The 26,500-nt window shown below is 36.0% G+C and overlaps 1 protein-coding gene across 4 annotated transcripts in view; it reads right to left on the minus strand.

The window, feature by feature from the left end:
* LOC114658184 (alpha-2-macroglobulin-like protein 1) overlaps window positions 1-26,500 on the minus strand; it is a 271,971-nt gene that overhangs the window by 44,524 nt on the left and 200,947 nt on the right. For 2 of the 4 annotated variants that reach the window (XM_051932107.1, XM_051932106.1), the window contains 9 exons: window positions 18,841-18,990; window positions 17,340-17,501; window positions 16,239-16,347; window positions 15,601-15,694; window positions 9,315-9,540; window positions 7,710-7,836; window positions 6,247-6,368; window positions 1,377-1,428; window positions 645-731 (listed from right to left, as the gene is read on the minus strand). The exons of 1 other annotated variant lie outside the window; for it this stretch is intronic. In XM_051932107.1, coding sequence (XP_051788067.1) covers window positions 645-731; window positions 1,377-1,428; window positions 6,247-6,368; window positions 7,710-7,836; window positions 9,315-9,540; window positions 15,601-15,694; window positions 16,239-16,347; window positions 17,340-17,501; window positions 18,841-18,990 — 1,129 coding nt within the window. Of the gene's footprint in view, window positions 1-644; window positions 732-1,376; window positions 1,429-6,246; window positions 6,369-7,709; window positions 7,837-9,314; window positions 9,541-15,600; window positions 15,695-16,238; window positions 16,348-17,339; window positions 17,502-18,840; window positions 18,991-22,474; window positions 22,615-24,708; window positions 24,773-26,061; window positions 26,290-26,500 lie in introns of all 4 variants that reach the window. One more of the 4 variants, XM_028810276.2, reaches the window with a different exon arrangement.

Genomic DNA, 26,500 nt, shown 5'->3' on the forward strand with positions numbered 1-26,500 from the left:
CTTTTTGTTTTTGAACGTATTTACTATATTTATTCATTCATCTATTTATATATTTATTTATTTAAAGCGTTTTTGTAAAAAGCCGAATTTCTCCAAATAAAATTCTATCTATCTATCTATCTATCTATCTATCTATCTATCTATCTATCTATCTATCTATCTATCTATCTATCTATCTATCTATCTATCTATCTATCTATCTATCTATCTATCTATCTATCTATCTATCTATCTATCTATCTATCTATCTATCTCATTTGCCAGCAGATGCTTTATTGGCAGCTTGTCACATTTGTTCTTCAAGTTTACTTATTTTTTTATAAGAGGAATGAAATGATGAAGGTATGACCAATATAAAAAAACTTTTTTCAAAGTAAAAATCAGACATTTTCTAAAAATGTGTTTTTGACATGTTTTTCTTTTTCTTTTATGAAATTGCAGACAAGCATTTTTATTCAACAATACTGGTCTTTATTTAAAACACCTGGCGTAAATCTTTGATAAACTATTTGTTGAAAATCAGTGAAGCATCAGGTTCAGAACCCAGCATCCCCTAACAATTAACCTGTTTTATTTTTCATGTTTTCACAAAATTTTGCTCACAAAGCATAGGTTAACATTTTTTTTATTTTTTGTGTTTTTACCTAGGACTGACACAGATGCTTTGGCTGATCCTTCTACAAACACTTCTGGAAGCTCCAAAGAAAATGTTTTAGACTCAGTGTGATCATCTGGAAAATAAAAAAACATATTTATGAACAATCTCCTCAATCCACAACTTCCTGTTAAATCATCTAGTGGATGTCAGGGAACCAACAATTTATAGCAAAAGAAAAAGTGCTCTGTTTAAAGAGATTTCTGCCCACACAGATAGATAGATAGATAGATAGATAGATAGATAGATAGATAGATAGATAGATAGATAGATAGATAGATAGATAGATAGATAGATAGATAGATAGATAGATAGATAGATAGATAGATAGATAGATCCTTATGTGTCATACAAAATTAGTGGCATGTAGTATATTATAACAAGGCTTATGAATTAAGGAAGGTTAAGATAAATTTAAAATTATATGAAATAATAAAGAAATAAATTAATAAATTTACCTTTGGGATAAATAAAGAATATCTAATCTAATCTAATAATAAAATATAAACTAAAAGCCTTTTCAAGTCTTCACCCTTTCTGTTTGGACTAAGTGGCATACAGCAACACACTCAAAATATTTTTTGGCAAAATTTTTTAGAGTGTACACTATATCATTCATAATTTATAATGCTTTTTGATGCTTCCATGTTAGATTCCTGTCCAGAACTTGCGTTTGTACAATTGAATAATAATCAACAAATTATATAACTAAGAACTTTACCTTTAGGACACAACAGAGCATTGATTGAAGTTGTTTTCTGAACTCCCTCAGCCTAAAAGAAATAAAACAAAGAAATCCTTATAATTATAGATAAGACCCACCACAACAGGTCATGTCATTATTTAACCTGCTCAGTCCAGACCAGGGTTGTGGGAGCCTATCCCAGCTAGCATCGGCCATCCAACTAACCTGTATGTTGTTGAACAGTTAGAGGAAACCGGAGAGCCTGGAGGAAGCCCACACAGACACAGGCAGAACATGCAGACTCCACACAAGGAGGACCCAGGACATGAACCCTGGTCTCCTTACCGGGAGGCAGGAGTGCTATGATTGCGCCACCATTCTGCCCCACCACAAAAGGTGACAGGTGAAATTCTTATCTGTTTTTTGCATCAGTAGTCTGCAAAGTCGGTCATGGGGACTCATTGTGGCTGCAGCTTTATCTTTCAATCATGTTCACAATCAGTGATAATAAATTGATAACTGATTTCATTTAATTAGCTGGTCTTTTTCTCTTCTCTTATTTTGCATTTAGAAAAGAGTATCAGTAAAAGTTTTTTAAATTTATAAGACTTTTGGAAATATTTCTGTTTTTGCTATAGTTTTAACTGTGTAACTCTCTTTTGTTGCTTTTGTATTATTTTTTCTTTGTAGTTTGTTCCCTTCATTGAAGTTTTTATCCTTCATCCTAATAATGACAATTAAAAACAAGTAGAGCAGACACATGGCAAACAACACTGATTGATGAAAGGCTGCAACTATATTAGCATTAGGCTCAATGATTAGTAAATAATGGAATAAATAACCAGAATACTTGGAAAAGCAGAATGAAAATCAGGATGAAATATTGTTAAAAGTAAAAAAAAATATTATTCCCAAATGACTGAAAAATACATTTTAATAAAATTTGAACAAACATTGTTTTGTAGTCTCTAAATTGACTGCAAAACACAGAAGATGGGAAATAACAGCTCAATTAATTAGGCTATGTGACCAATCAAAAACAGAAGATGGTGGGAACCTGCAGCCACAGTGGGTCCCCAGGACCGAGTTTGAGATTCACTGCTGTAAGATGACACATTATGTTTCACACTAAGGTGTCAGAATTGTTAGGCCATGTCATAGTTTGACATCTGTGGCAGAGCAACAGGCGCTGTGCAGGCTCCTGTCAATCATGGAGAATCCACTGCATCCACTAAACAGTATCATCTTCAAACAAAGGAGCAGCTTCAGTGACAGGCTACTGTCACTATCCTGGGGGGTAAACGTTAACATTATACAAAGTTATTGTCTGTTATACCTGCATTTTTATCACTCTTTAATTTAATATTGTTTTTTATCAGTATGCTGCTAGAGTATGTGAATTTCCCCTTGGGATTAATAAAGTATCTATCTATCTATCTATCTATCTATCTATCTATCTATCTATCTATCTATCTATCTATCTATCTATCTATCTATCTATCTATCTATCTATCTATCTATCTATCTATCTATCTATCTATCTATCTATCTATCTATCTATCTATCTATCTATCTATCTATCTATCTATATTGTTTTCTGATTCGCTTAATCCGGACCAGATTCACAGATTTGGCGCTGAAGCCTATCCCAGCTAGTATAGGGTGTAAGGGAGGAGCAAACCCTAGACAGGGTGCCACTCCATCACCGGGTGTAAGATTTGCCCAGTTTTTAATGGTTAGCTTTATAATTTCAGGAACCATAGCAGTCTTTGTGGTGAGTGCACAATGTCCCCACATAAATTTAGCTTTTTCCAGGGTTCACTGGCTTTCTTCTACATCCTTGTACATTGGGTTAATTCAGGGGTCCCCAATCCCAAGTCTGCGGCCCACTAGCAGGCTGTGGCCGTCTGACAGCCAGGCCGCGAGAGAACTTCCAGCAACGGAGACTCACACAGTGAAGGGCTACAGCAAAAAATGGCTGCCCCTTCACTAAGGACATTTTTCAACGCTAGGCGGGCGGGGCTTTGCAGCAGCGCAGAGAAAGGAGAGAGACTGAGCTGAGGAGAGATACAAGCACATACTACAGGGAAAGTTCCGTTATAACAGTTAGTTCTGTGGTCGCAGCTCAGTTGCACACATTTGCACAATAATTCCCAAACAGAAACATTGTAAAAAAAAAAAAATTTTCTTCAAACTTTCTTTGTACTGTTTTTTTTTTGCCATTTTTGTTTTTGGTGGTTTTCAGTGATACCTTTTACTTATTGCTCATCAACATTTGAAAAAAATCCATTGGAATTTAACTCATTGTCACCCTCCTATAGAAACGTCAGACACAAAAAAACGATAACAGTTCATATGAGAAAAAAAAAACTTTAAATTTTTGCAGGTCTCGATTGTGGCAAAAAGAAAAAAGATGTTGCCAGTGAATTTGGAATTTCACCATCGACACTGTCAACTTTCCTGAAAGACCGAGCAAAAAAAGAAGAAAAATGTCAGGTTGCAAACGTATGTGTACTGCTGCATTTGAAGATGCTGAAAAAGCTGTTTTTATGTGGTTCAGTGATGCTCATTCAAGAAACATTCCTATTAATGCGGCACTCATTCAAGAAAATGTGAGGTTTCTACACTCTCTTGGGACCTCCCCCAACTGGACAACACGCCAAAGAGCATGGAAGACTGTTTATCCATTGCCGGGGCAACAGCAGGCTCACAGCTCTGCTACAGCTCTTCACCGAAGCAAACAGAAAAGATCTCGATGGGTGATGCAAGGAACATTACAAATGCAGGGAACAGGATTACTTGGCTACTAACCTGGTCACAACCCTGTCTGACTGCTGTGTCTGTTTATAGGAGAGTGGCAGATCACGCCACAATAAATAACCATGCTGTTCCTGCTTTGTTCCAAGCTGAATAAAGCTGGTTTTGCTAAAGAACTGAGACTCAGCCTCATGTTTTGGGGTGTAAGACAAGGACTTATAGCGCGACTACAATCTTTTAGGATTCGCTTCTGTGGTGCTTCACTGCAGTGCAGTGAGCCTGCTGTTGCCCTGCCCCGACAACGGACAAACAATCTTACACAGACACGTCAATCGTGCTTCGGGACGCATTTCAGTGTGACTTCCCGTTGGGTGGGGGGATCCCAAAAGAGTTCAGAAAACTCACAATATGAAGAAGAAGAAGAAAACGATGATTCGGCCTCTGATTGATAACTGTGCTGCCCACAACATGCTTCCACATTTAGATAATGTTTGCGTTGAATTCCTCCCACCCAACTGCACAGCAGTGCTTCAGCCATTGGGTTTGGGCATCATTCGCACCATGAAAGTGTATTATCGCAAGGAAATGCTGAGAAACATTCTCATCAGCATAACTTGTAGACAGGAGAAGATTATAATTAACACGAGAGAAGCTATTGAAATGATTGCAAATGCCTGGACACAAGTTAAAGAAAGCACTATAGCAACAAATACAGAATCTCATTACAATGAAATTTTCATTACAACGAAATATTTTTTAGGTCCCTGGCAGTTCGTTGTAACAGAATTTTACCTGTATTTGCACTACAGGCATACAGGCACTATTGGGCACCCCACCTTTACCCACTCTGCAGACTCAGTATCCAGCCAGGCTGGAGGAGTACTAGAGGAGCCTGAGGAGGAAAATGTGAGGTGGCGGTGGAGCAGCAGCATGTGGGGCAGATGCAGAAGATAACCGTTGTTCAAGTTGGCAGATAAAGTGGCTGCATTCAAAGCCAAACTTGATTTATGGGGCCGATGAGTGAACGCTGGGATTTTTGATATGTTTAAAATGTTAGCAGAAGTTGATAAAGATACCAAGCCAGGGCCTTCTTCCTCCCAGCTGGTGTATGATCACCTATCTCAGCTTTCAATAGAGTTTGAGCATGATTTCCCAACCACAAAAGACCCCCAAATGGGAAGGAATGGATCCGTGACCCATTTGTGAATAAGCCAGGTGAATCAACTTTGTCTGTGCTTGAAGAGGATCAGTTGCTTGAGGTTGCAAATGATGGTGGCCTTAAAAGTAAGTTTGAGACAACTTCAAATCTCCATACGTTTTGGATTAAAGTCAAAGCGGATTATCCTGAGGTTGCCACAAAAGCACTGAAAAGTCTGCTTCCATTTCCAACATCCTATCTTTGTGAGGCAGCGTTTTCTGCAGTGACAGCAACCAAAACGAGATTACGGAGTAGACTGAACATAAGCAACACACTTTGCGTGTCACCATCGTCCCCAGATACGATTGTCTCGTTGCAGGAAAACAAGCTCAGGGCTCCCACTGATTCTGCATTATGGCAAGTTGTATAATTTCTATTATGATATTATAACTTAATAATAATAGAAATGTAAGTATATTGTGTATAAACCTGCCCTACAAAACCCAGAAAAAATTGCTTCTATAAAAGCGGTCCTTGGTGTCAAAAAGGTTGGGAACCACAGGGTTAATTGACCACTGTAAACTGGCCCAGAATGGGTGATTGCACATTTTGTACTATTAATTAGTGCCAGGAGAGCTGCCATATTTCTGTCACTTTGCAATCTAAAAATTAACTTCATGTAATGGACGAATGGAGGGATGGTTGGATGAACAGATACCCCCTACTGTGCTATTTTCACAGGTGTCCTACTTGGCCTCTTGTTTAATGTGAAATAATTTGATCGCTTTAAATTACTCAGTGTAGATTTTCTGACTGTTTGGAATTTTTTGTGGTGTATATACCAGTTTGTTTCTTCAGTAACTGACACTGTGATAGACTCTCCATTATCCTTAATTAGTTAAGAAAATTGAAAAAGATGAACTGACTTGATATCTTTCTTTTTTATGGTATATGGTAGTAAAAAAAGATTTTTATGAAGTGAAGACTGTATTTTATGGCTTCTCTTCTCACCTCTACAAGAAGTTTCCGGATGACAGTGTCAGCACGTCCATAGTCAGGAAAAGTGACTACTTCATTTCCACATAACTCCTCCGTGTTTAGAGCCTCAGCGCGGACAGTTACATTCACTTCACCTGAAGAACAAAAAAGTGCAGTAAGGCCTATCAGATATTATTGTTGCAAGTTTAAACGTGAAATTTACAGACTGCTTCAGCTAAAATGCAAGAAACTACCCTGAACCTCATGTGTGAGTGATTTGTGCCTGTTTTTTTTTGGGGGGGGGGGGGTTACTATCAATCCCTTCTATTTAGATAATGGAGAAAGTTAACCAAATTGTGAGGTTTCTAGATGTCTAGCTATGTTTGTCAGGCTCTGTGGTGTTATGGGTCCACAGCTCTCCAGCAAAGGCCAGTTCATTTTAAATAAATAATCGCCGCACTCGCAGCTTAGCGAGGAGGCGTGGTGACTGTAGCGAGCCGCAGGGCGATTTGCGGTGTGGGTGTTTCTCACCTAAGTGCACAGGTGAGAAACTGCCCACATCTGTGATCGTTCCTGTGGCTAATGGGCTGCAGCTGCCATGTCCTCCCCGCATATATAGAGAAGCGCGAGCCGGTTGAAGGGAAAAAAAAGAAGTAAAAGGAAGGAAAGAGAGAACGGGAGGTAGCAGGAAGCAGGTGGAGAAAGGCGGTGTGTGGAAGGAGAGAGAGCGAGTGAGCGAACGAGAGCAGGCTCGTATTAGAGAAAGCAGGCAGCTGGGAAGAGAGCCCACGTGGGGAGTGTTTGGCCGACACTCAGTGGGGCTGAGAAAGCGGTCGCTCCAGCTGAGCGACTAAGTAGCTGGAGTGACCAGTGGAGGAATCGACTTGACCGTAGAAGGAGCAGGAGTCGAGAAGGCTTTGGGCTGGTGTAGCCCCAGCGTGAGCGCCTTGGCCGCTGGGAAATAACCCAAGTCTTGGTCCGGTTGGGAGCCCAACAAAGCCAAGGGTCGGAGGGCTACCGGACCTGAATGAAAGGCAGCTGTTCCTGCAGGTAAGCGACTCTCCTGTCGAACAGCCCAGATGGGAGTAGCAGGGGAGCCACCATGTTTTAAAGGAAGACACCTGGCTTTTGTAATTTTAAAGGATTGCTTCTTGAAGGATTTTTAATCTCGTTATACTTAGAAGATGTTTCTATTTATTGATCTTAACCTCCACATATTTTATGGATTATTTATTGACTTGAACTTTGCACAGTTGCACATTGGATTTATTTGAATAAAAGCACTTTGCACTTTTACATCATCCCCTTGCTCATTGTTATTGCCTCACTGTCTAGCTCATCGGTGACATTACCGACGGTATTGGGTTCAAGAGCTCCCTAACAGGAGATGGGAGCATGTTGCAGAACCCGCATTGTCACAGGCTCCCTAATGCTAAACACACCAAATGTGTTATAAAATTTTTTATCAATGTCAGAACCTCAAGTGCTTTACTTACCCAGAGCTTTAGCTGTAAAAGTCCAGCGGAATACTTTGCTTTCATCAGCACACACACAGCTTTTGTATTCACACCCCTCACATGGCTCTAAGTTGTACTGGGAAGACTCAGCTGGACTCACCTTAACCTACAGTACAACAGTTAAGAAATTCATTTTGACTTTATGAACTGTTTATCAGAAATGCCAATTGTTTGAGTAAAAAAAACAGTATAGTAACCTGCCTTTCACTGCATGTTAACACAATTCTCTGCAATAAATGTACTGATTTAAAAGATACCTCCACTAATCACAATATTAGAATGTTACCTCTATCAAATTATGTGTAATATCTTCTTGTGTTTACTATAATGTCATAATACTGTACCAATATGGAAAAACAGCAAAGCAAATATATCAGTTAATTTTCAATGTGACCCAGAACAATAAAGACAGACAAACAGCATTTATAACTGACAGTCTTAGAGTTGAAGGATCCAAAAAGCTGTCTAGATAAGTCAAACTAAATAATATTCTTAAAGCACAGAAAAAGACTTCTAATATGATAACCGTAAATGCACAATAATTCAAATAGTAAAATCACATAATTTTAATATACAGTACACCTTTAGAGTCTGATTACAGGTTTAAAGGCTTGTTATTGTCACATGTACAGAGCACAGTCGAATGCTTACCTGCAAGTGCAAATCTACATGCAACATATTACAAGGTATAAATACTTGCCTGAAAAAACTATATTACTTCAAAACTTCTGTCTAAGCAGAGAGAGGCCTGATGCTGTATGATCTACCATTTTCTTGACTTACTTCAGGTGAGCTATCAATTTAGAAATGGTGATATCTGAAAAGAGCTTAGAAATGGCCAATTAAGGAAGGGCTTATAAGCCCCCCTGTTGATAGTTTTGAAGAGAGCTTCAGGTAACATGCAGTTAAAGGAGATTCTGATGGACTATATTGACTTTGAGGTTTCTCACCTTGACCATTAATAACAGAGGTTTATAATTAAAAGAAACCATTTCAAAGTGATTTAGCTCAGTAAATGCTAAACAGCAATGTGCTTTGCATGAAATGTGGAGGAAAGCATGGACATTTTTCCTATAGTAGATATTGGTGCTGCCTACTATATGTGTGTGTGCAAGCTAATGAACAGAATACCTACATTTGTAACTTTATGTGAACAATACGGGAGTGCATACTTGAAATCCAGATCTAACACTAATGGATTTTTTCATGGTGGAATATGTGAAAAAAATTCATATGAGTGGGAATAGTTGTGGCTTTTGCAACCGTTACATTAGATATGAGTCACAGGACAGGGCACTTTAAGAAAAACTGATTTTATTACTCTAGCTGTATAAATTGTATTTCCAACAAAATACACACAATAAAGAAAACCTTTAACATTGAATACTTTAACCATTTATGATGGTTTTATTCATTACTGATTGTCTTTTATGTACAATTTGCATAAGCTGTACATTGATACCTGCAATTGTTTAATGTAAAATTTCTTTTTAAAATGACATATTTTAAACTAGAGAATATTACGTTGCAATTCTTCTTCATTAATGTTGATTAAAATTCATTGAACATTGCACAGACACTTACCACAATACATTGGGACAGATAATTAAAAACAGAGGCTTTTAGCTGGAATGCTTCACCACGGACCACTGAGTAGGGTAAAGTCAGCTCTACAAAGAAAGGCTGGAAAGCTGTCAGTCCAATGGGATGTGCCAAACCAAATCCTTCAGGAGAAGTGCAAAAAGCATCGGCCTGCCACTCGGTGATGGTATCGGGAACAGTCTGGGGAAGGTCGATTACACCTGTCTCACTGTATTATAAAAAAAAAAAACATTGATTAATAAAAGATAGAGTGCTGCAGTTAAAATTTGCGCATATTATAGGACTGATTTCAATTTTTTCAATGTTGAAATTATGTTAATGTAAACATTAGGGTAACACTTTCGTTTACGTCCTTCATAAATGCTTTTATTAGTTATTTACAATTATGTAATAAGATGTTAACACACACTTCTTTGGGTCTTCATAACACTTACAAAGCACCAGTAAAGTGTTTCTTCATCTCTGTAATGTGGTCTACTACCAAAAACTTAACTTTAGAGTGATCTGAAGTGGCTTAACTGGGACACATTTCTCTTAATATTACATATTTAGTATAAGACCTGTGAATCCTTCTTATTAACAAATAAGTTTACCATCATGTCAATATGACACATTACACAGAGGTGAATAACTTAACAACTGCTGTTTTACAAGAGTTAAGAAGACCAAAAGAAGCCTTTATTGAGGTCTTGTTATAAAAGATGAAATGATTAACAGATTAATTTTTGCTATACCTAAAATCAAGTGCTAACAACATTAATTTTCACTCTTACAGAAAATACATAGATAATAGATTATTACATTCTTAATGAATCCATGTCTCTTAATTTTACATAAAGTCTATTATATTAAATATAAATGTAAAGAATTATTATATTAAATGCAACCATATCATTACAATGACATATAAAACAAGTGACAACATTTCAAAGAAAGATTTAATTTCAAGTTTAACTCCTTTTACCTGTAAGTTATACTAAAACTAGCTACACTGACACATTTCAAACTTAAGGCAGTGCTCAAATGTTATAGGAGGCATGGGCAATAGATACTAGTAGCCAAATTCGAAAGAAAGTTTGTGACCTGATTTTGTGCAATTCTCACATAAACCAGTCATCTGACTTGATTATATTATACAAATAAAAATCAATTCTGTAAAAACACAAATCATAATTAGTAACTAGAAGAACACCATTATATCAAAGAGAAAAATAGCAAAAACAGAAAAGAAGTGAAGCTGCAAGAGAAGGACAATATCCACTGAAACACAAAGAGATTTAAATATGTTGTTCTTAGCTAATAAAAAGTAAGTGAATCGAATATGTGCAAAAAGTAGCAGATAAGTGGATGTGTTATCTGTCATGAGGGCTTGTAGTGATTGTTTGGTGACAATACCCTTGTACCATTTCACAAAGTAAGAGTACTCACACAAATGTATCATAAAAACATGATAGAAAGAGAAAACGAGATATTAAAGTATGGGAAATGGCAGATTGGTTGTGATTTCTACTACTAATCGTTTCTGCAGGCAGGTGAAAGACTAGAATATTATATGTAGTTCTTCAGTTATAATCTATTCTTAAAATTCTTTAGGTTTTTGTGCTATGTTCTTGATGGACAACTAAGACAAGAATAAAATTTCCACTCCAGAATATCTTTCAGTAGTTATTTATAGGCCGGCACAGTGGCACAGTGGGTAGCGCTGCTGCCTCGCAGTTAGGAGACCCAGGTTCGCTTCCCAGGTCCTCCCTGCATGGAGTTTGCATGTTCTCCCCGTGTCTGTGTGGGTTTCCTCCGGGTACTCCAGTTTCCTTCCACAGTCCAAAGACATGCAGGTTAGGTGCATTGGCGATCCTAAATTGTCCCTAGTATGTCCTTGGTGTGTGGGTGTATGTGCCCTGTGGTGGGCTGGCATCCTGCCCGGGGTTTGTTTCCTGCCTTGCGCCTTGTGTTGGCTGGGATTGGCTCCAGCAGACCCCTGTGACCCTGTGTTCAGATTCAGCGGGTTGGAAAATGGATGGTTGGATGGATAGTTATTTGTAGATGTGAATTCTATTGAATAGTGGGCATTATTGTTTTTCTATCTCCAGTTTTTAAAGTTTAAGGACTTTCATGTATTTTAGGCAACTAAACATATTAATAGAAGGCACTACCTTTTTAATAAAGTTTAAAGTATTGTTATGGATGCATTCCATGAATGAAGATTTCTATTGTAATACAGGTGGGTCTTGGCTTACAGATGTCTGTTTCAACAGATTTAAACAAGAACATAAACTCCAACATTTTTCTTTGAAAAAAAATTTCAATAATTTTCATCTAACGACTTCTATTTTTACTAATGAATGAAGTGAACCAGTGTTGATAAGAATGTATCATTCATCATTAACACTGGGGTATAGTACATTACAGTGCCACTTTTGTGTTTTTGTGACCAAATATAAACCACAGCATTTGTAGCTGCACAATAAGATACTTAACATGTAAGCAATAAAACATGCAGCTTGTGTTCTCTGTATCATAATACACATCTGTATCAAGGAGGGGGTGCAAGCTCCCTCAGATTTCTGTTCCTTTAAAGTATAGAATTCAGTTCAAAAGCAGTAAAATGCTTCTTCCCCACCCTTTGCTAAAAAAGGACTACATTTTGTAAAACTAAAATTAAGAAATGCACTTAGCTAGAATTTTTTTAATGTTGATCACTTAAAGTCAGTTGAAGGAAGCCAATCAGAGAAATGTTATTTGGATTGCTGGAGCAGATGCCGTCAGCACAGAGCAGGATTGTGTGTAAAGAAAAGAAATTTCATCTTCTTTGTTTTAAGACAGTTATTATTCTGTTCAGCTTATTTAACTCAAAATACATGTCTTGAGGCTTGAAGCCTTCAAATACGGCCCAGAAGCATAAAGTAAGCCTTGTCCCGAGACTTTTAATAGGCTTAAGGCATACACAGTAAATAGTCAAAAGCACAAATAATCATTGTCCGAATATGTATTTTATTAATTTATTTATAGTGATTAAAAAACAAAGCCAGAAGCAAAGAAAAACTAAAAAAAATTTAAGTCCATAATCCAAAAACCAAGAACTAGAACCGAGAGCAGGAGATAAAAAAACATAACAATCAAAAAAACACATAGAAAGATTGATAATAGACATAGCCCATCACCAGAATTATTCACTAATACCATAGTGGCAAGCTTATGGCCTACTAGTCCATTAAATACAGCCAGCTGCACACCTCCCTGCCCTTACATTGAGCATATTCAAGAAAAGGAACATGAGAAACATACACGCACTTGGCACAATAATACTTTATTGCAGTTATTAAACAAAAATTTTTATAAGTGAGAAGACAAAAATATATTCAGTAACAAAGTAATATTTAAAAGACAAAAAAGTATAAAGAAAAGAAGGCATCTGAGCCAGGGATGAAACCCCATCTGTTCCATAAAAGTGAAAGCATTTTCTTTCACATGTTAGTAGGACTCTCCTTTCATCCATCATACAGTACTATATTTTGAAATAGTTTTTAGCATTGTACAACACAAACTTAGCAAATCAGGTAAAAGCTTACCTTATCACTATAAAAAATGTCAGTAAATTTAACAGTAAAAATACTATAAATGGTGAAAGTAAAAGACATTTTCTGAAAAAAAGGAAAGTTACCTTATGTTCTACTGAAAATTACCCGTATATCTTAAACAAAAACATTTCATTATTTTTTACAGCCAAGTTCTGTAAAATCTGTTAATTTTACAGTGTAAAACTGTTAAATAGCGAAGGTAAACAACCGTAAAATGTAAAACGGTAAAGCGCTGTTTCAGTAAAACTGGTTACGATATTTGCATAAGGACACACCTCCTTTTACCATATTGTCCCTGGTGAACCTCAGACCTTTGAATAGTAGGGAAAAAAACTTAAACCAAGTTAGCAGACTTATTTTTCCCTGCGTGCTGAAGGTTTTTTGAGGTTATGGAAAATTATTTATGGTGGGCTGTATTCGATAAGCTGGCATACCTGTAGGACACCATACACCACAATAGCAAACTTTACTTCCCCACCAGACAATGTGCCATAGCTTCCTTAAATATTGAATTGTTTTCAATGTGTATAATTAAATGGTACTTGTTTGCTATTGGTTGTTGTTACTTTAGTAATGCAAACTGTGTACTGGGGTTTGACCCTGACAATACTTTCTAATGGTTTATTGGTTGGCATATTTATTACACTACATGAATTTCTTGTTATGGTTAAACATTACCTTCTGTTGGAACGTGCTGCAAAGGAAAACCAGTTTTTACTACAAAATTATTCTGTAGGCCTAAAAATATTGTCATCGTACTTATTACAATAAAATTTTGGCAAACCAGCTGCCAGTTTTTTATCGTAAAAATAACATTTTTATAGACCTAAAAATACTGTCACCTTTTTTTTTTATGGTAAAATTCTGGCAACCCAGCTGCCAGTATTTTACCGTAAATTTTACATTATTTTTTTTTACAGTGCATAGCTACATCGTATACAAACTAAACTTCACCACAGTAAAACATCAAACACTACCCCTGTGCACATATAATTATTTTTATGTTCACATTTCCACACCTCATGCAACCACAAGCATACACTTTTATAACTCCGACCTTAGTAACAAAACAATTCAACAACTGTCATAAAAAGATGGCCTGCTTACAAAGCATAGCAACACTTCAAACATTATACTGCCTACCAATAATTTCACGTACAACAGCATTGCAAAAAAGTGCTAATTGCAACATCATCTCAATTGTACTACTTCATGGCGTATAGCGACTGTGAGGGGAAAGCGGCACTCTGGGTGATTCTTCAGCAAAGACAGCAGGCATCTCACAATCGTCAGCTAGTAGAACTCAAGAACTGAAGGATATTAAAGAGTAAGGTCAACATACTGTGCATAGTAATGGTTCAAATTTAGTTTAAATTAGTTTAAATTGTGTATTATTTGCGATTTGAACTACTGTGATAGCACCTATCATATTATTAATAAGTCTAAAATATCTTGTTATAAAATAAGTAAAATGAGCATTATGAATATTTGCAGATTTCACCTTAAAATGATATTTTTTAATGCAAGTTCACCATTAAAGCATATTCAAAATTTAGGCTATTAATGTCTACAATAATGGAACTCATTTGTAATCTGTGACCAATCTGTACTTTGCTTCTTATCCAGATTATACTGTTGGTTGCAGATGATCACAAAAAAATTTAAAGGGAGTTAGAAATTTCACTAAGATATTATTTGATTCTTGGCTGTCATCTCCAATGAGCACCGTTCAAGTCTTATTTATATTTTGTTTTATAGAATTGCTGCTCCATAACAGATGTTACGGTTATTATTCAGAATGAGTGTTTTTTTTTTTTAGAATAAGTCACTGTGCTATTTATTGGCTCCATCCTCTACCATTCTTCCTTTAGGAGGTTTTTAATTTTTGTGAAGCTGTACTTTTGTGTACTATATGTGCACAAAGAAGTAGGTTCATTGGCACAGTGTTAAGTGAGTGTATGAACACAAGTGTAACACGGTGTGAACGTATTAGGAATCAACTTCTGTCTAATGCCTTTTACTGTTGGGTAAGGCTTTGTTTTATTCTAGTCCGATAATATGTTAAGTAAATTTAGTAAAAGAGTGTATGGTTGTGTTATAGTTTTAATAAGGATAACAAGTCAACAATTATGGACGTAAAAAGACCTGGAAGTGATATTCAAAATAAACAAACTGGGATTTAGCAAAGATGTAGTCAGTTAAGATGCCAATGTCAGAAAACCTACATGTAACGAGACAAATTATCAAATTCCTTTACTATGTACATAAAACTCATGACCAGAAAACAAAGCCTAAGGTATAAAACTGAAAGACAGGAAGAACAGATTGCAAAGCACATATTTTTGTTTGTAAATCATGAGTCAAGTGACCAGCCACAGGGTCCGTAACTGCAAACAGTATAGCAAAACAGAAATTAGAAACTGCAAAAGTCCAATGTTAGTGTCTCAAAACTAGTGGATCAAAAACTATCATCCTAAAACTGGAATTCCTAATTGGTTGGAACTTTTAGTTTGGCTACATCATAAGTCACACTCAGTGTCTCAAAAGTTCAGATAGAATAATTAAATTATTATATTTTAGACTTTCTAATTAAAAATGCAGTTGAATAAATCAGAAGAAGAACAATGCTATCCTAATGATCATAAGATAAAATTTAAATTCAAAATTTGCTCCCTTTTAGCTTTACTAACCCAACTGAAATCAGATTCCAAATCCACGTCTCTGGAAAGAATTTACGGACAGTTTCCTTTGCTATGTTAGGTCCGGGAGCTCCAGCCATTCCTACTGTAATTTAAAAAGATGAACAGAAGTAAACAATACAAAAAAACAACCTGTCTTTGTTAGATTCACTACCATTAAAAACCTGCATCATTTCAAGGTGTTTAAGAGAGCAATAAAAATTGCAATTGATAAACTAAATAGGTCAATACAAAAAATAAGATTAGTGCCTGGGTCAGAGCTACTGCTCCTTCATGGTTCCTGAGCCTTGGGTTCAATCCCTATCTCAGTATCTGCATATCTTAAGTTAACATGGATTTTAAACATTTTTCCAGGTAAGTAAAAGTTACAAAAAGAGACTCATTGTCGGTTAATTTGTTTGAGCCAATACTAAAGTATTCTAAATGTTAATATTTGAATTTTGAGATTGGGGCCCTGTTACTGTTTACAGTCCTGGAATCTGAAACTAGTAGTTAAATAAAATATTATTCCAAACTGTTCAATCCTGTGAATGTTTGTATTTCTATTAATTTTCCATTGTCTACTCCACTTCATTAAATTCACAAATGTGAAACTATAAACATTAATTTTAAAAGAGGTTATAACATACGACGAGGAGGGCTGTTCTCTCGTACTGAAAAACGCATCCTATAGTCATTTTCATAACAGGTAACTGGCTTCTTTACATCAGAATTGGTCAGTAACTTTAACCCCAGACTCTGCAAAAGAAGGAAAAGAAAAAAATATATGTTAAACTAGTTCAGTTACTGTAGCAGTTATACAATACTCTTCTTTGAACACAGGATAGAGTTCTTACTTATAAAACAGCAGTGGAGTTTTGGCATAAAAATTGTGTTGTGGCCATAACTGAATTTTAATTTATGTGGAATTTTAATTTATGTGTGCAGACTTCTCTAACGTTAACATTACCTTGCCTAACTAATAAAAAGCTTTCCATCTTTTGCTTATTACTAGAGAGACATGATGCAAGTTGACTCGCAGTTCACGTCCCAAGAAAATCAAACAATGGGATGTTGTCCCTGTTCGGTTTCAATTGACATCAAATCATTGTCATATCTCTATGAGAAAGTTGCATGCAGATTCTTTTTACCTTACTTTGTAAAAACTATGACTTTTCAACTTACTTTGCCAGAACAATGATAAACAGGAAGGTTACTCTCCTGTTTTCTGTGTTTTTAGCAAGACTTAAACCAACACCCATTTTTAAAAATAACTTAAAAAAGGACATGTGAATTCAGCATTTAGCTATTTTGTTTTTCTTAGACTTGTGGGCCAGTAACGTAACAAAATGTGTCATATTTGTCTACAAAAATAATGTTTATTTCATAAGATTGTTCAGAGTTGCTGAATCCTCACAGGAAAAAGACCTCCATTTCATTAATCAATAGTAATGAGCAAACCCCACGGAGTTCGCTTTGCCCTGAGTTTTGCAAAATAATAAAAATGCTGGGGAACGTTGCCCAAACTCTGTGCTGTGAAGCAGCAGTGCTGATCACTATGTCACTTTGTTTCAATCAACAAAAGACACATAAAAAATACCACAAACAAAATATAACAAATGGCTATAGACTAGCAATATGTACATAAAATATAGATCATTACACTCACAGTGTGTCAGTTTTTAATTTAATAATAAGGAAGGAAAGGAGGAGCAATCACACAGAAGGAATAAAGATCATTTTATTCTTACCTTAAAGATGCTAAAAATATCATTTTCTGAATGATGTAAAAAATGATATATTGAACGCTTCTGTATTGGGCGTACAAAAGGGTTAAAACAGAGATCTTGTTCATAGTCTTCTACTCTATAATTGTAGCCATTCATTTTCTGAACAGGGATATGATTGTAAACCTGGGAATCAAGTCAAATAGGAACCTTGTGAGAAACATAGGCTGTGACAATGATATAAGAAAGTCCTAATAGATTATAGGTTTAAACAGAGGCATAAAGTAGATAGGAAAAAGTTCATTATTGCAGTTTTTTACAATATACATGTATTTCGGTACATATTCAAACTTTAACTTAAAATAGTATAATAAGCACAGGGTGAGAGAAAACAATATTTCAGAATTTTTTATTCTTTCACTACTGTATCTATCGGCCATGATCTTGGTTTTAAGTACACATGCTCTAGCAACACATCCTTCCACAACAAAAAGAAATTTCTCAATACAGCAAGAAAAATGCTTGTTATCTCAATTAATTTACATAGTTGTATGGTGCTATTCACTGGAGACAATCTCAGAGAGCTAGATTTGGACAGAGTAATAAAGTAATTTCAAAGGCTTTAGGACTCTGCCAAACTGTAGATTGTGTCATTGTCACAGAATAACGAGAAAATGCAAAGTTGTGTTCTTTTCCTTTTATTTTTTTTATTCTTATTTATTTTTTTACTGTTATCTATTTGCAAGTACATGGTACCATTTTACAGTTGTTTGCTAAGATGCCATGCATTACAAGTAGGAGGCATGTCTGATGACTGCATGCAAGTGTGTGGAGTTATGACAGGCTCAATGACTTCCTTTACAATGATCCTCTACACTGACACCCCACAGTGTAGTTTTCTGAGCCTACTGCTGAAATGATTATTCAGTTTAGAGTAACTGATGACTGGTATTATCTCAGTGTAAGTTTGTCTTTCTGCAATGGATTGTCAGTTTCTTCTACCAAACACTGCTGAGATGGGATTTCAGCCCCATATGACTCTGAATTAGGACATGTTTGTTCAGTAAAATGAATGGCTGTAAAATTAGTTCAAATTAGTTAATGGCTTAATGAATAAATAAACAAGTTCAGTTTACTTTCATTAAACCATATACTGCAATTAAGTGTTTACTGCTGGTGTAGACATGAAACCACTCGACACATAATGACAGAACAATACTTTACACGGTACATTGTCAAAAAGAGACAGCAATGATGACAAACAATAGCAATAAGTATGCAAGGATATAATAAATGAATCATTAAATAAATATACAACAAAAATGATTAAAAAAAGTAAAAAAAAAAAGCGCAATATACACCCAACTAGAAAAGTGATAGCGAGACAATATGTATAACTAAACTGCAAAAGACTCATTAGGTAGGTCTGTGATCATTTTCTATATTGTGCAGCATTTGCAAAATTTTCTTTGGATTTCCAAAGATTATTGTAACTCTCATAAACTGTAATTAATAATTGACATACCACATCTGCAGTCAGCTCATGGCTGGAATCCATTAACAAAACACTTTTATCGACAGAGCGAACAGAACACAACGATCCTGGCTTAGCTTGCAGGTGCAGATTAGTGTCACCCCCAGGAAGCTCACGGGATGAAGAAAACCTCAGTTCTACCTGCATATTAAACACAATTTAGTCAACAAGCAGCATAAGACAAGAAATGTAGCATTTAGCAAGCAAGAATTATATTTAAAAATATAATTGAGATATTTTTGGAAGTGATAGTCCTAAACAGTTTGCAGCTCTTGCTAATTTGCCTGTTTGGATCAGCCTAAAGCTGAAAAAACACTTGTTTATTTAAAACTACTATTGCAGCAGATACATCACATATGGCATATAGAGTCCCTTAAAAATACAAGTCACAGAACAAATTCTAGCAATACGTCATGGCATTTTGTTCATCTCATGAGTACTATGTGTGCATTTAAAATAAATCTGGTTTAGTTTTGAATTAAGTCAAATTTAGCATAAGACAGAGTTGATTATTTTAGTTACAACAGTGTGACTATTTTACAGTGTTATTACATTACAAGTTTGGATAATATTACAGTGTGTAAAGTTTGCAATTTCTTTAAATCCAGTAAACCTTTCACACATGACATCTTTAAATAGTTATTGAAGTAAAGTCATCTTACTGTCTCAGCTACTATGTAATAAGAATTTATTGCTTTATTGCTGATTTTAAAATATTGATCATGCATAGGCTGCTTTCAAGAACCTTTTGCATTATAAGAGTCCTAAAATGAATCAAATGTGTAAACACATATTTGATTGAGTCCTCTTTAACCCATATGGATATCCCTGGGATTGATCATTCACGGCTGAATGAGTGATTATGTTCAAACAGCAAACTATGATGCCATGTCTGAATGCATGCTGCGTCACAAGAGTACTGGGCAACTTTCACAGATGTTGTCCACTGGGTCAAGAAGGTGCAAGGCACATTTATCAGAAACAGATAAATCCTTACAAAATTTCAATCTATTCATAAGTGACAACATATTAAATCAAAAAAATATATATGACAGAGCTCAACAGTGGTGCACAGAAGCCACAATGAAAGCAAATTACAGGATGCACATATGGTCTGATGTCAGTTATGATGAGCTGTCGTTTTTTTAAGCACACAAAGTTTTCAAATCAAATTTAAAATAAGGCATTTCTTCAAAAGAGTTGTCAGTATCTTCATAGTAGCTTTTAATGCAGACTTATTTCATAAACATGCATTATAAGCTTAAAACCTGTATTTTTTACTTTCTTTGAGTGTATCTTATTCTTTATAAATTGGGGCAAAGTTTTAGTAAATATTACCTAATTGTGCATGAGATATTTTTGTTCACATAAAGGTCATCCACTTTTTTAAAGTAAAAAAAAAGCTAGAGGTCCTACTGTAAGCTGAGACCCTTAACACTAGAATTAACAGAGCCTACGAAAAAACTCGTAGATCCATCCCACCTTAAATTGCTTCTCACCTCTCCATCAGCCTCTTTTGTCCTGTAAATGTGTGGATAAGCAGCAAACAGAAAGCAGCCTGCTATCACATTCCCCCACCCACACAGTTTTCTCAGCTCAAGTCTGTTTACCTGCGTGTCAGTTGCTTAGAGTTGTATAGAGTGAGAAGTTAAGCAAAATGACACCTTTTATAAATACTATATCGTTATTTGGAACACTTGCTTTTCATGTGTGTTCTGTGTCTACAACAATCTATGTAAACACATCGTTAAAGCAGAAACGTGTTTAATGTTTTAGTAATAGGGCGGCACGGTGGTGCAGTGGTAGCGCTGCTGCCTTGCAGTTAGGAGACCTGGGTTCGCTTCCCAGGTCCTCCCTGCATGGAGTTTGCATGTTCTCCCTGTGTCTGCGTGGGTTTCCTCCAGGTGCTCCGGTTTCCTCCCGCAGTCCAAAGAATGGATTGGCGATTCTACATTGGCCCTAGTGTGTGCTTGGTGTGTGGGTGTGTTTGTGTGAGTCCTGCGGTGGGTTGGCACCCTGCATTGGTTCCTGTGTTGGCTGGGATTAGCTCCAGCAGACCCCCGTGACCCTGTGTTCGGATTCAGCGGGTTGGAAAATGGATGGATGGGTGTTTTAGTACTAATTGACAAAATGTTGACATGAAGTGTATAATATGTGAAGCCTGAATTCCAAATATCAAAGAAACACTTTCACAAAACGTACAAATATAACAGAACAAGTGCGCTTTTATTCAAAAATATAACTGCACAAAAAGAACCCGCGTTAGGGTGCAACATTGACACGCATTTACTACGACTGCTTCAGTGGCGCAACGGTATCAACTGTTGACTGGTAATCAGAACTTCACGCGTTTGATCCCCGACGAGTCCATTTTGAGAAGTGAGCTGCTTTTATTCTTACTATTTTAGAATAAAAACATACACTTGATTTCAGTCTGTAACAGCCGGTGTAAATGTATGATACTTGTAAAGGTTAGCTTTGTTTTATTTTATTTTTTATTCAGTTTCATTCTCTCAGTCATGTTCACGATCCAACCCTGACCCATCTGACACTGCTGTTTTCACATAAAGACGCGCTATAGCTCTGCAGTGTACTTGTGACTTTAAGCTGTAGGAAGTAAGTAAATAAACCAAGGTAAACAAGTAAATAACATTCGATCTGTCTCTTATATACAAAGTACAGCGACGGCAGTTTCCACCTGCAGCTATAGACTCTTCTGTACGCAAGCGACTCTCCAGGCTAGTGTTTAGATCTGGATGGTGTATGTGCCTCTAAAAAGAAGTCTGACTGCATTCTTGTACCAATGCTTGCAAACTGAAGTGTCTGCGTTCATAGCATTGCACCACGCAAGCTGTCATATCAACCACCTACTGTAACTTGCTTTCTTTATTCTTTGGTTATAGTCTTGAATAAAAGTGCACTTGTTTTGTTATACTTGTACATCAACATTTATATGTTACTTACATAAAAGCCAGATTGAATGTTATTTATTTGGATTTAGTTACTTACTTCCTACAGCATAAAGTCACAAGTACACTGCAGAGCTTCCTGTGTTTGATCGACACGGGCATGCTCAAAAAATACACGTGTAATGCCATGAAACATGTACACAGACAGACCAATGTCAGGGAGCTCTCGAAACAACTGGAAGGGCAGGTATAGTTGTTCCAGCTACATTTATCCAACCAAAATACTATCCATGCTGAAATAATGGCAGCAAGAAGAGAGACTCAAAGTACACCCCAAAATATTAAGCAGTTTTTGTTATAAGACCTGCCTTTGTGTGGCAGTAACTGTCAACTACCAACACTGTTGAGACATTACTATGTATAAATTACCCGACAAGAAAGTGCTTTGAGGAAGATTCTATTCACTTATAACAAGGCATGAAGAAGGGGCCTGAGTTCCCTCAAAAGATTGCACATTGTAATCTTTTTAATTAGCCAATAAAAGGTGTCATTTTGCTTGATATCTCACAACATTCATAATGGGTAACACGGTACAACACCCTACTACTAATTATAACAAGCCAAAAATTATGTTTGAACAAATAAAAAACAATATGCCATAAAGTGTCACTACCCACAATAAAAAAACACATTGATGTGCTTAAACATGCACTTACCTTGTTCTTAAAGCACTTTTTAACTTTAAAATTGTTACTATCTGCAATCATCTCTCCACTTGGCAAAATGGTATAAATGAGAACTTGAGCATATGGTGAGACATTGGAAGTGACAGGAAATGTGAAATCAAAGGATCCTTCTAATGATGCAACATCAGTCCAGTCATCGAAACATACAAAAGATAAATAATAAAGAATATTAGAAAATTATAAATAAATTAAGCAAGTTCTGAACTTTAAATTATACTTTATTGAGTAATATTGCTTCATTGTTTCTGGTTACTTGCTAGATCCCTGTAAAATAAACCGAAACATGCTACCTGCAATGATTTCAGCTTATTTAGTACAAAAGTCAGTAAAACAATCCATATTCAATGATAAAGCTACTGCTTTGATTGATAGATGGCATGAGGTTATTAGTCATTACGCACATTTTGGATTTTAAGTACAGTAATCCCTCCTCCATCGCGGGGGTTGCGTTCCAGACCCCCCCGCGAAAGGTGAAAATCCGCAAAGTAGAAACCATATGTTTATATGGTTATTTTTGTATTGTCATGCTTGGGTCACAGATTTGCACAGAAACACAGGAGGTTGTAGAGAGACAGGAACGTTATTCAAACAAACATTTTTCTCTTGTTCAAAAGTTTAAACTGTGCTCCATGACAAGACAGAGATGACAGTTCCGTCTCACAATTAAAAGAATGCAAACATATCTTCCTCTTCAAAGGAGTGCACGTCAGAGAGAGAGAGAAAAAAGCAAACAGTCAAAAATCAATAGGGCTGTTTGTCCTGCGGTGCTTCGCATACTTAAAAGCCAAAGTAGCTGCAAGGAAGGGAGCAAGCATTTTTTAGAGGAACATCCGTATCCTCTAAGTCAGTATGCGAACAGCCCCTCTGCTCACACCCCCTCCGTCAGGCGCAGAGAGAGGTAGAGCAAACAATCAAAAATCAATACGTGCTGTTTGATCTTTTAAGTATGCGAAGCACCATGCGGGAAGCATATCGCTTGCAAAGCAGCCAGCAAAGAAGGGAGCACTGTGAAGGTAATCTTTCAGCGTTTTTTGAGGAGCGGCCGTATCTTCTAGGGGTGCGAACAGCCCTCGTGCTCACAATATATTTGAGGAGTTTTATTTAATACATAATACGCGCTGTGGTTGGGTAGCTTCTCAGCCATCTGCCAATAGCGTCCCTTGTATGAAATCAACTGGGCAAACCAACTGAGGAAGCGTATATCAGAAATTAAAAGACCAATTGTCCGCAGAAATCTGCGAACCAGCAAAAAATCTGCGATATATATTTAAATATGCTTACATATAAAAGCCGCGAAAGGCGAAGCGCGTTATAGCGAGGGATTACTGTAACCTTATAGTGTTGCTGAAAGCAAATCATCCTGGTACTTTACAGTAAAATTATATATTTGAGAAATTTCTTCCCTTCTTTGTTCAAATGTTTTTCTTGTATATCCACCTTTTTCTTTGTTCATGACTACCTAGATGATTTCATACTTTAGGGTGAATTTAGTAGAAAGACTCCACCTAAGAAGGTTCAGTAATGTCCTTAATCCTGTGTATTACAGTGTCCATTATAGGACATTGTCATTTTGTCAGAAAATAAAATAGAGGTCAGTACTTTCATGGACCAATATTACCATTGCAGTTTACTTCCAATTTATTATAAATATTGTTAAATTAAGCACTTTTCATTAGAAATAAAGTAGCAATATTTTAGAAAAATATGTTCCAAATTTTAATATTTGATTAACATTATTTGCAAATAACATTTATAGCATGCCATTCTGGAGTGAGGGTCAATAAAAGGGCCCAATCACAGCCAAGTTTTTACTTCTAATTAATATAACATGAATGGTTTTGGGATGTGGAAGGAAAACTGTTGTACCTAGAGTAAACCACAATGAGAATGTACAAACGCCACAAAAGCACTGACCAAGCACAGCATTTATACCTGGATTGGTGTCCTTTGCTAATTGTGAGCAGCACAGTTGTACAGTGGAATCAATTTTAAAGTACAGGATTAACATTTGCAACATGGATGGCTCATCCTATGGCTATTTGCACAGTGATCTCCTTTCTTAAATAGCGTTATGTGCCTTTTGTTAGTATTGGATTCATTTTAAACATAAATTAAACAGAATTTAGTTGATGGATGTAGCTAAAAGTTTACAAAGCAAATGTTTCTTCTGTTATATTTGCAAAGCTGATTTGGAATCATTTTACCTTCTCCATCTTTCAAGTGAGTCTGAAGTCTTCCATGGACTGCAATGCCTCCTTTTGCTACTACCTATTAAAAAGAAACACAAAGCCAAGTTAACTTCTGAGTAATGTACTTGTACCTGCTGAGTAAATACATCAGAGGCATGAGATTTCATGTTAAAATAACTTGTTATTATGTTTTGTAATGGAGATTATTGGTACAAGAATCTCATTATTAAGAAAAGCTTTGAAACGTAATGAATATGTCCACTTTTCAAGCCAATAATATTACCGAGTAACAATATGTGTTTTGAGATGATTCCAAGACAGCATATCCATATCGTGCTTTGAAGGTTAAAAAAAGTAAAACACAAACTTCACCCATTTTAAAACTTAGACTGGCTGCATGCTTCACTTTGCCAACTAATCAGTTCATCTTATTTAACCTTTCAGTGTTTTTATTACTATGCTGCCCCTTAGCATGCATCTCATCCTGTAGGCTATGTAAAATAACAATACAGAATGTAATGAGCTTGCTTGGCACTGTGTTGTCATAATTTCACTCACAACAGCTGTTGCAAGCAGATAAGCCTGGTAAAATGGTAAAAAGAATCTCTATTAAAATGTATTATTTTCAATTTACTTGTCACAAGCATGCCTCAAAAGCCTGAAAGGCACATTTTCTTAGTTCAAAACTTTTGCTATTTGAAAGTGGACATATTTATAAATTTTAAGGCTTTTCTTTACAAAGGGTCCTTGGTACCCATTCGCTTTATTATTAAATGCATGAGTGGGATAGTTATTTTTTTTTATTTAAAAAATTTAAATTTAGAGTGCAGTTTCATGAGACAAAGTAATGAATGTCACAATTATGAAGAAATAACTTTGACTTGAAAAATATTTACCCTTAATATTTTTAGTTTTATGTAACACAGTTTCTAACTGTGGGTCTCTCAGAAGCAAAGCCTGGAATTTAATTATCCATTCTTTAACCTGTTTATTCTTCTCTGGGTCAGGGGGGGGGGGCTGATGTCTATCTGACAACACTGGGCACAAAGAGGCAACCCACAGTGGACAAGATACTAGTAAACAAGGGCCGTTTACAGCTACATTTGTTCACCTCTGGCCAATTTAGAATTGCCAGTCAACTTAAAATACATGTCTATGGAAAAACTGGAGTATCTGAACAGAAAAGGTGGTGCAGAGATAAAGAAACAATGCAGCTCTACACAGAGAACAACTGGGCCATGATTCAAATCTAGTCTCCTGGAGGACACAGAAAAAGGTAAATTATAAATGCATGCCAGAAAAAAAAAACGTTAAAAGCAATATTCACAACAGTAGACATTTAACGTAAAGTTTTACTTGACTACTCACTTGGTAGAAGAACTCAACAAATGTTGCCCCCTCCTCAAGCTCATCTCTTTTTATGATGTAGTCGATGATGATTTTTGCTTCTGTTTCACACTCAAACTCTTCATTAAAATCTTGTATCTTTACAAAACTTTTGCTTTTTGAGTAAAAGGGTTTTAAAAAAAGATTTGCACCATGATATCTGGGAGAGACCAAACCAAAAGTGTATGATATATCCTTTTTGTAATATGCCTGTAAATAAAATAAAGACTATTAAATATTATTTTTGTGACATTACAGGATAATTAAGGAAGAATGTTTAAAAATAATGGGGCAAATAATTTAGTTCTTCAATATACCACCTCCTTTCAAGATTTTCTTTTAATAAATATATATTTTGACTGTCTACTCAGGTTTTTTTTTCAGTAAAAAGTATTCTGATGACATCTATTCAATTATTATC

The sequence above is a fragment of the Erpetoichthys calabaricus genome, chromosome 9 (genome assembly GCF_900747795.2).
Source record: "Erpetoichthys calabaricus chromosome 9, fErpCal1.3, whole genome shotgun sequence".
NCBI lineage: Eukaryota > Metazoa > Chordata > Cladistia > Polypteriformes > Polypteridae > Erpetoichthys > Erpetoichthys calabaricus.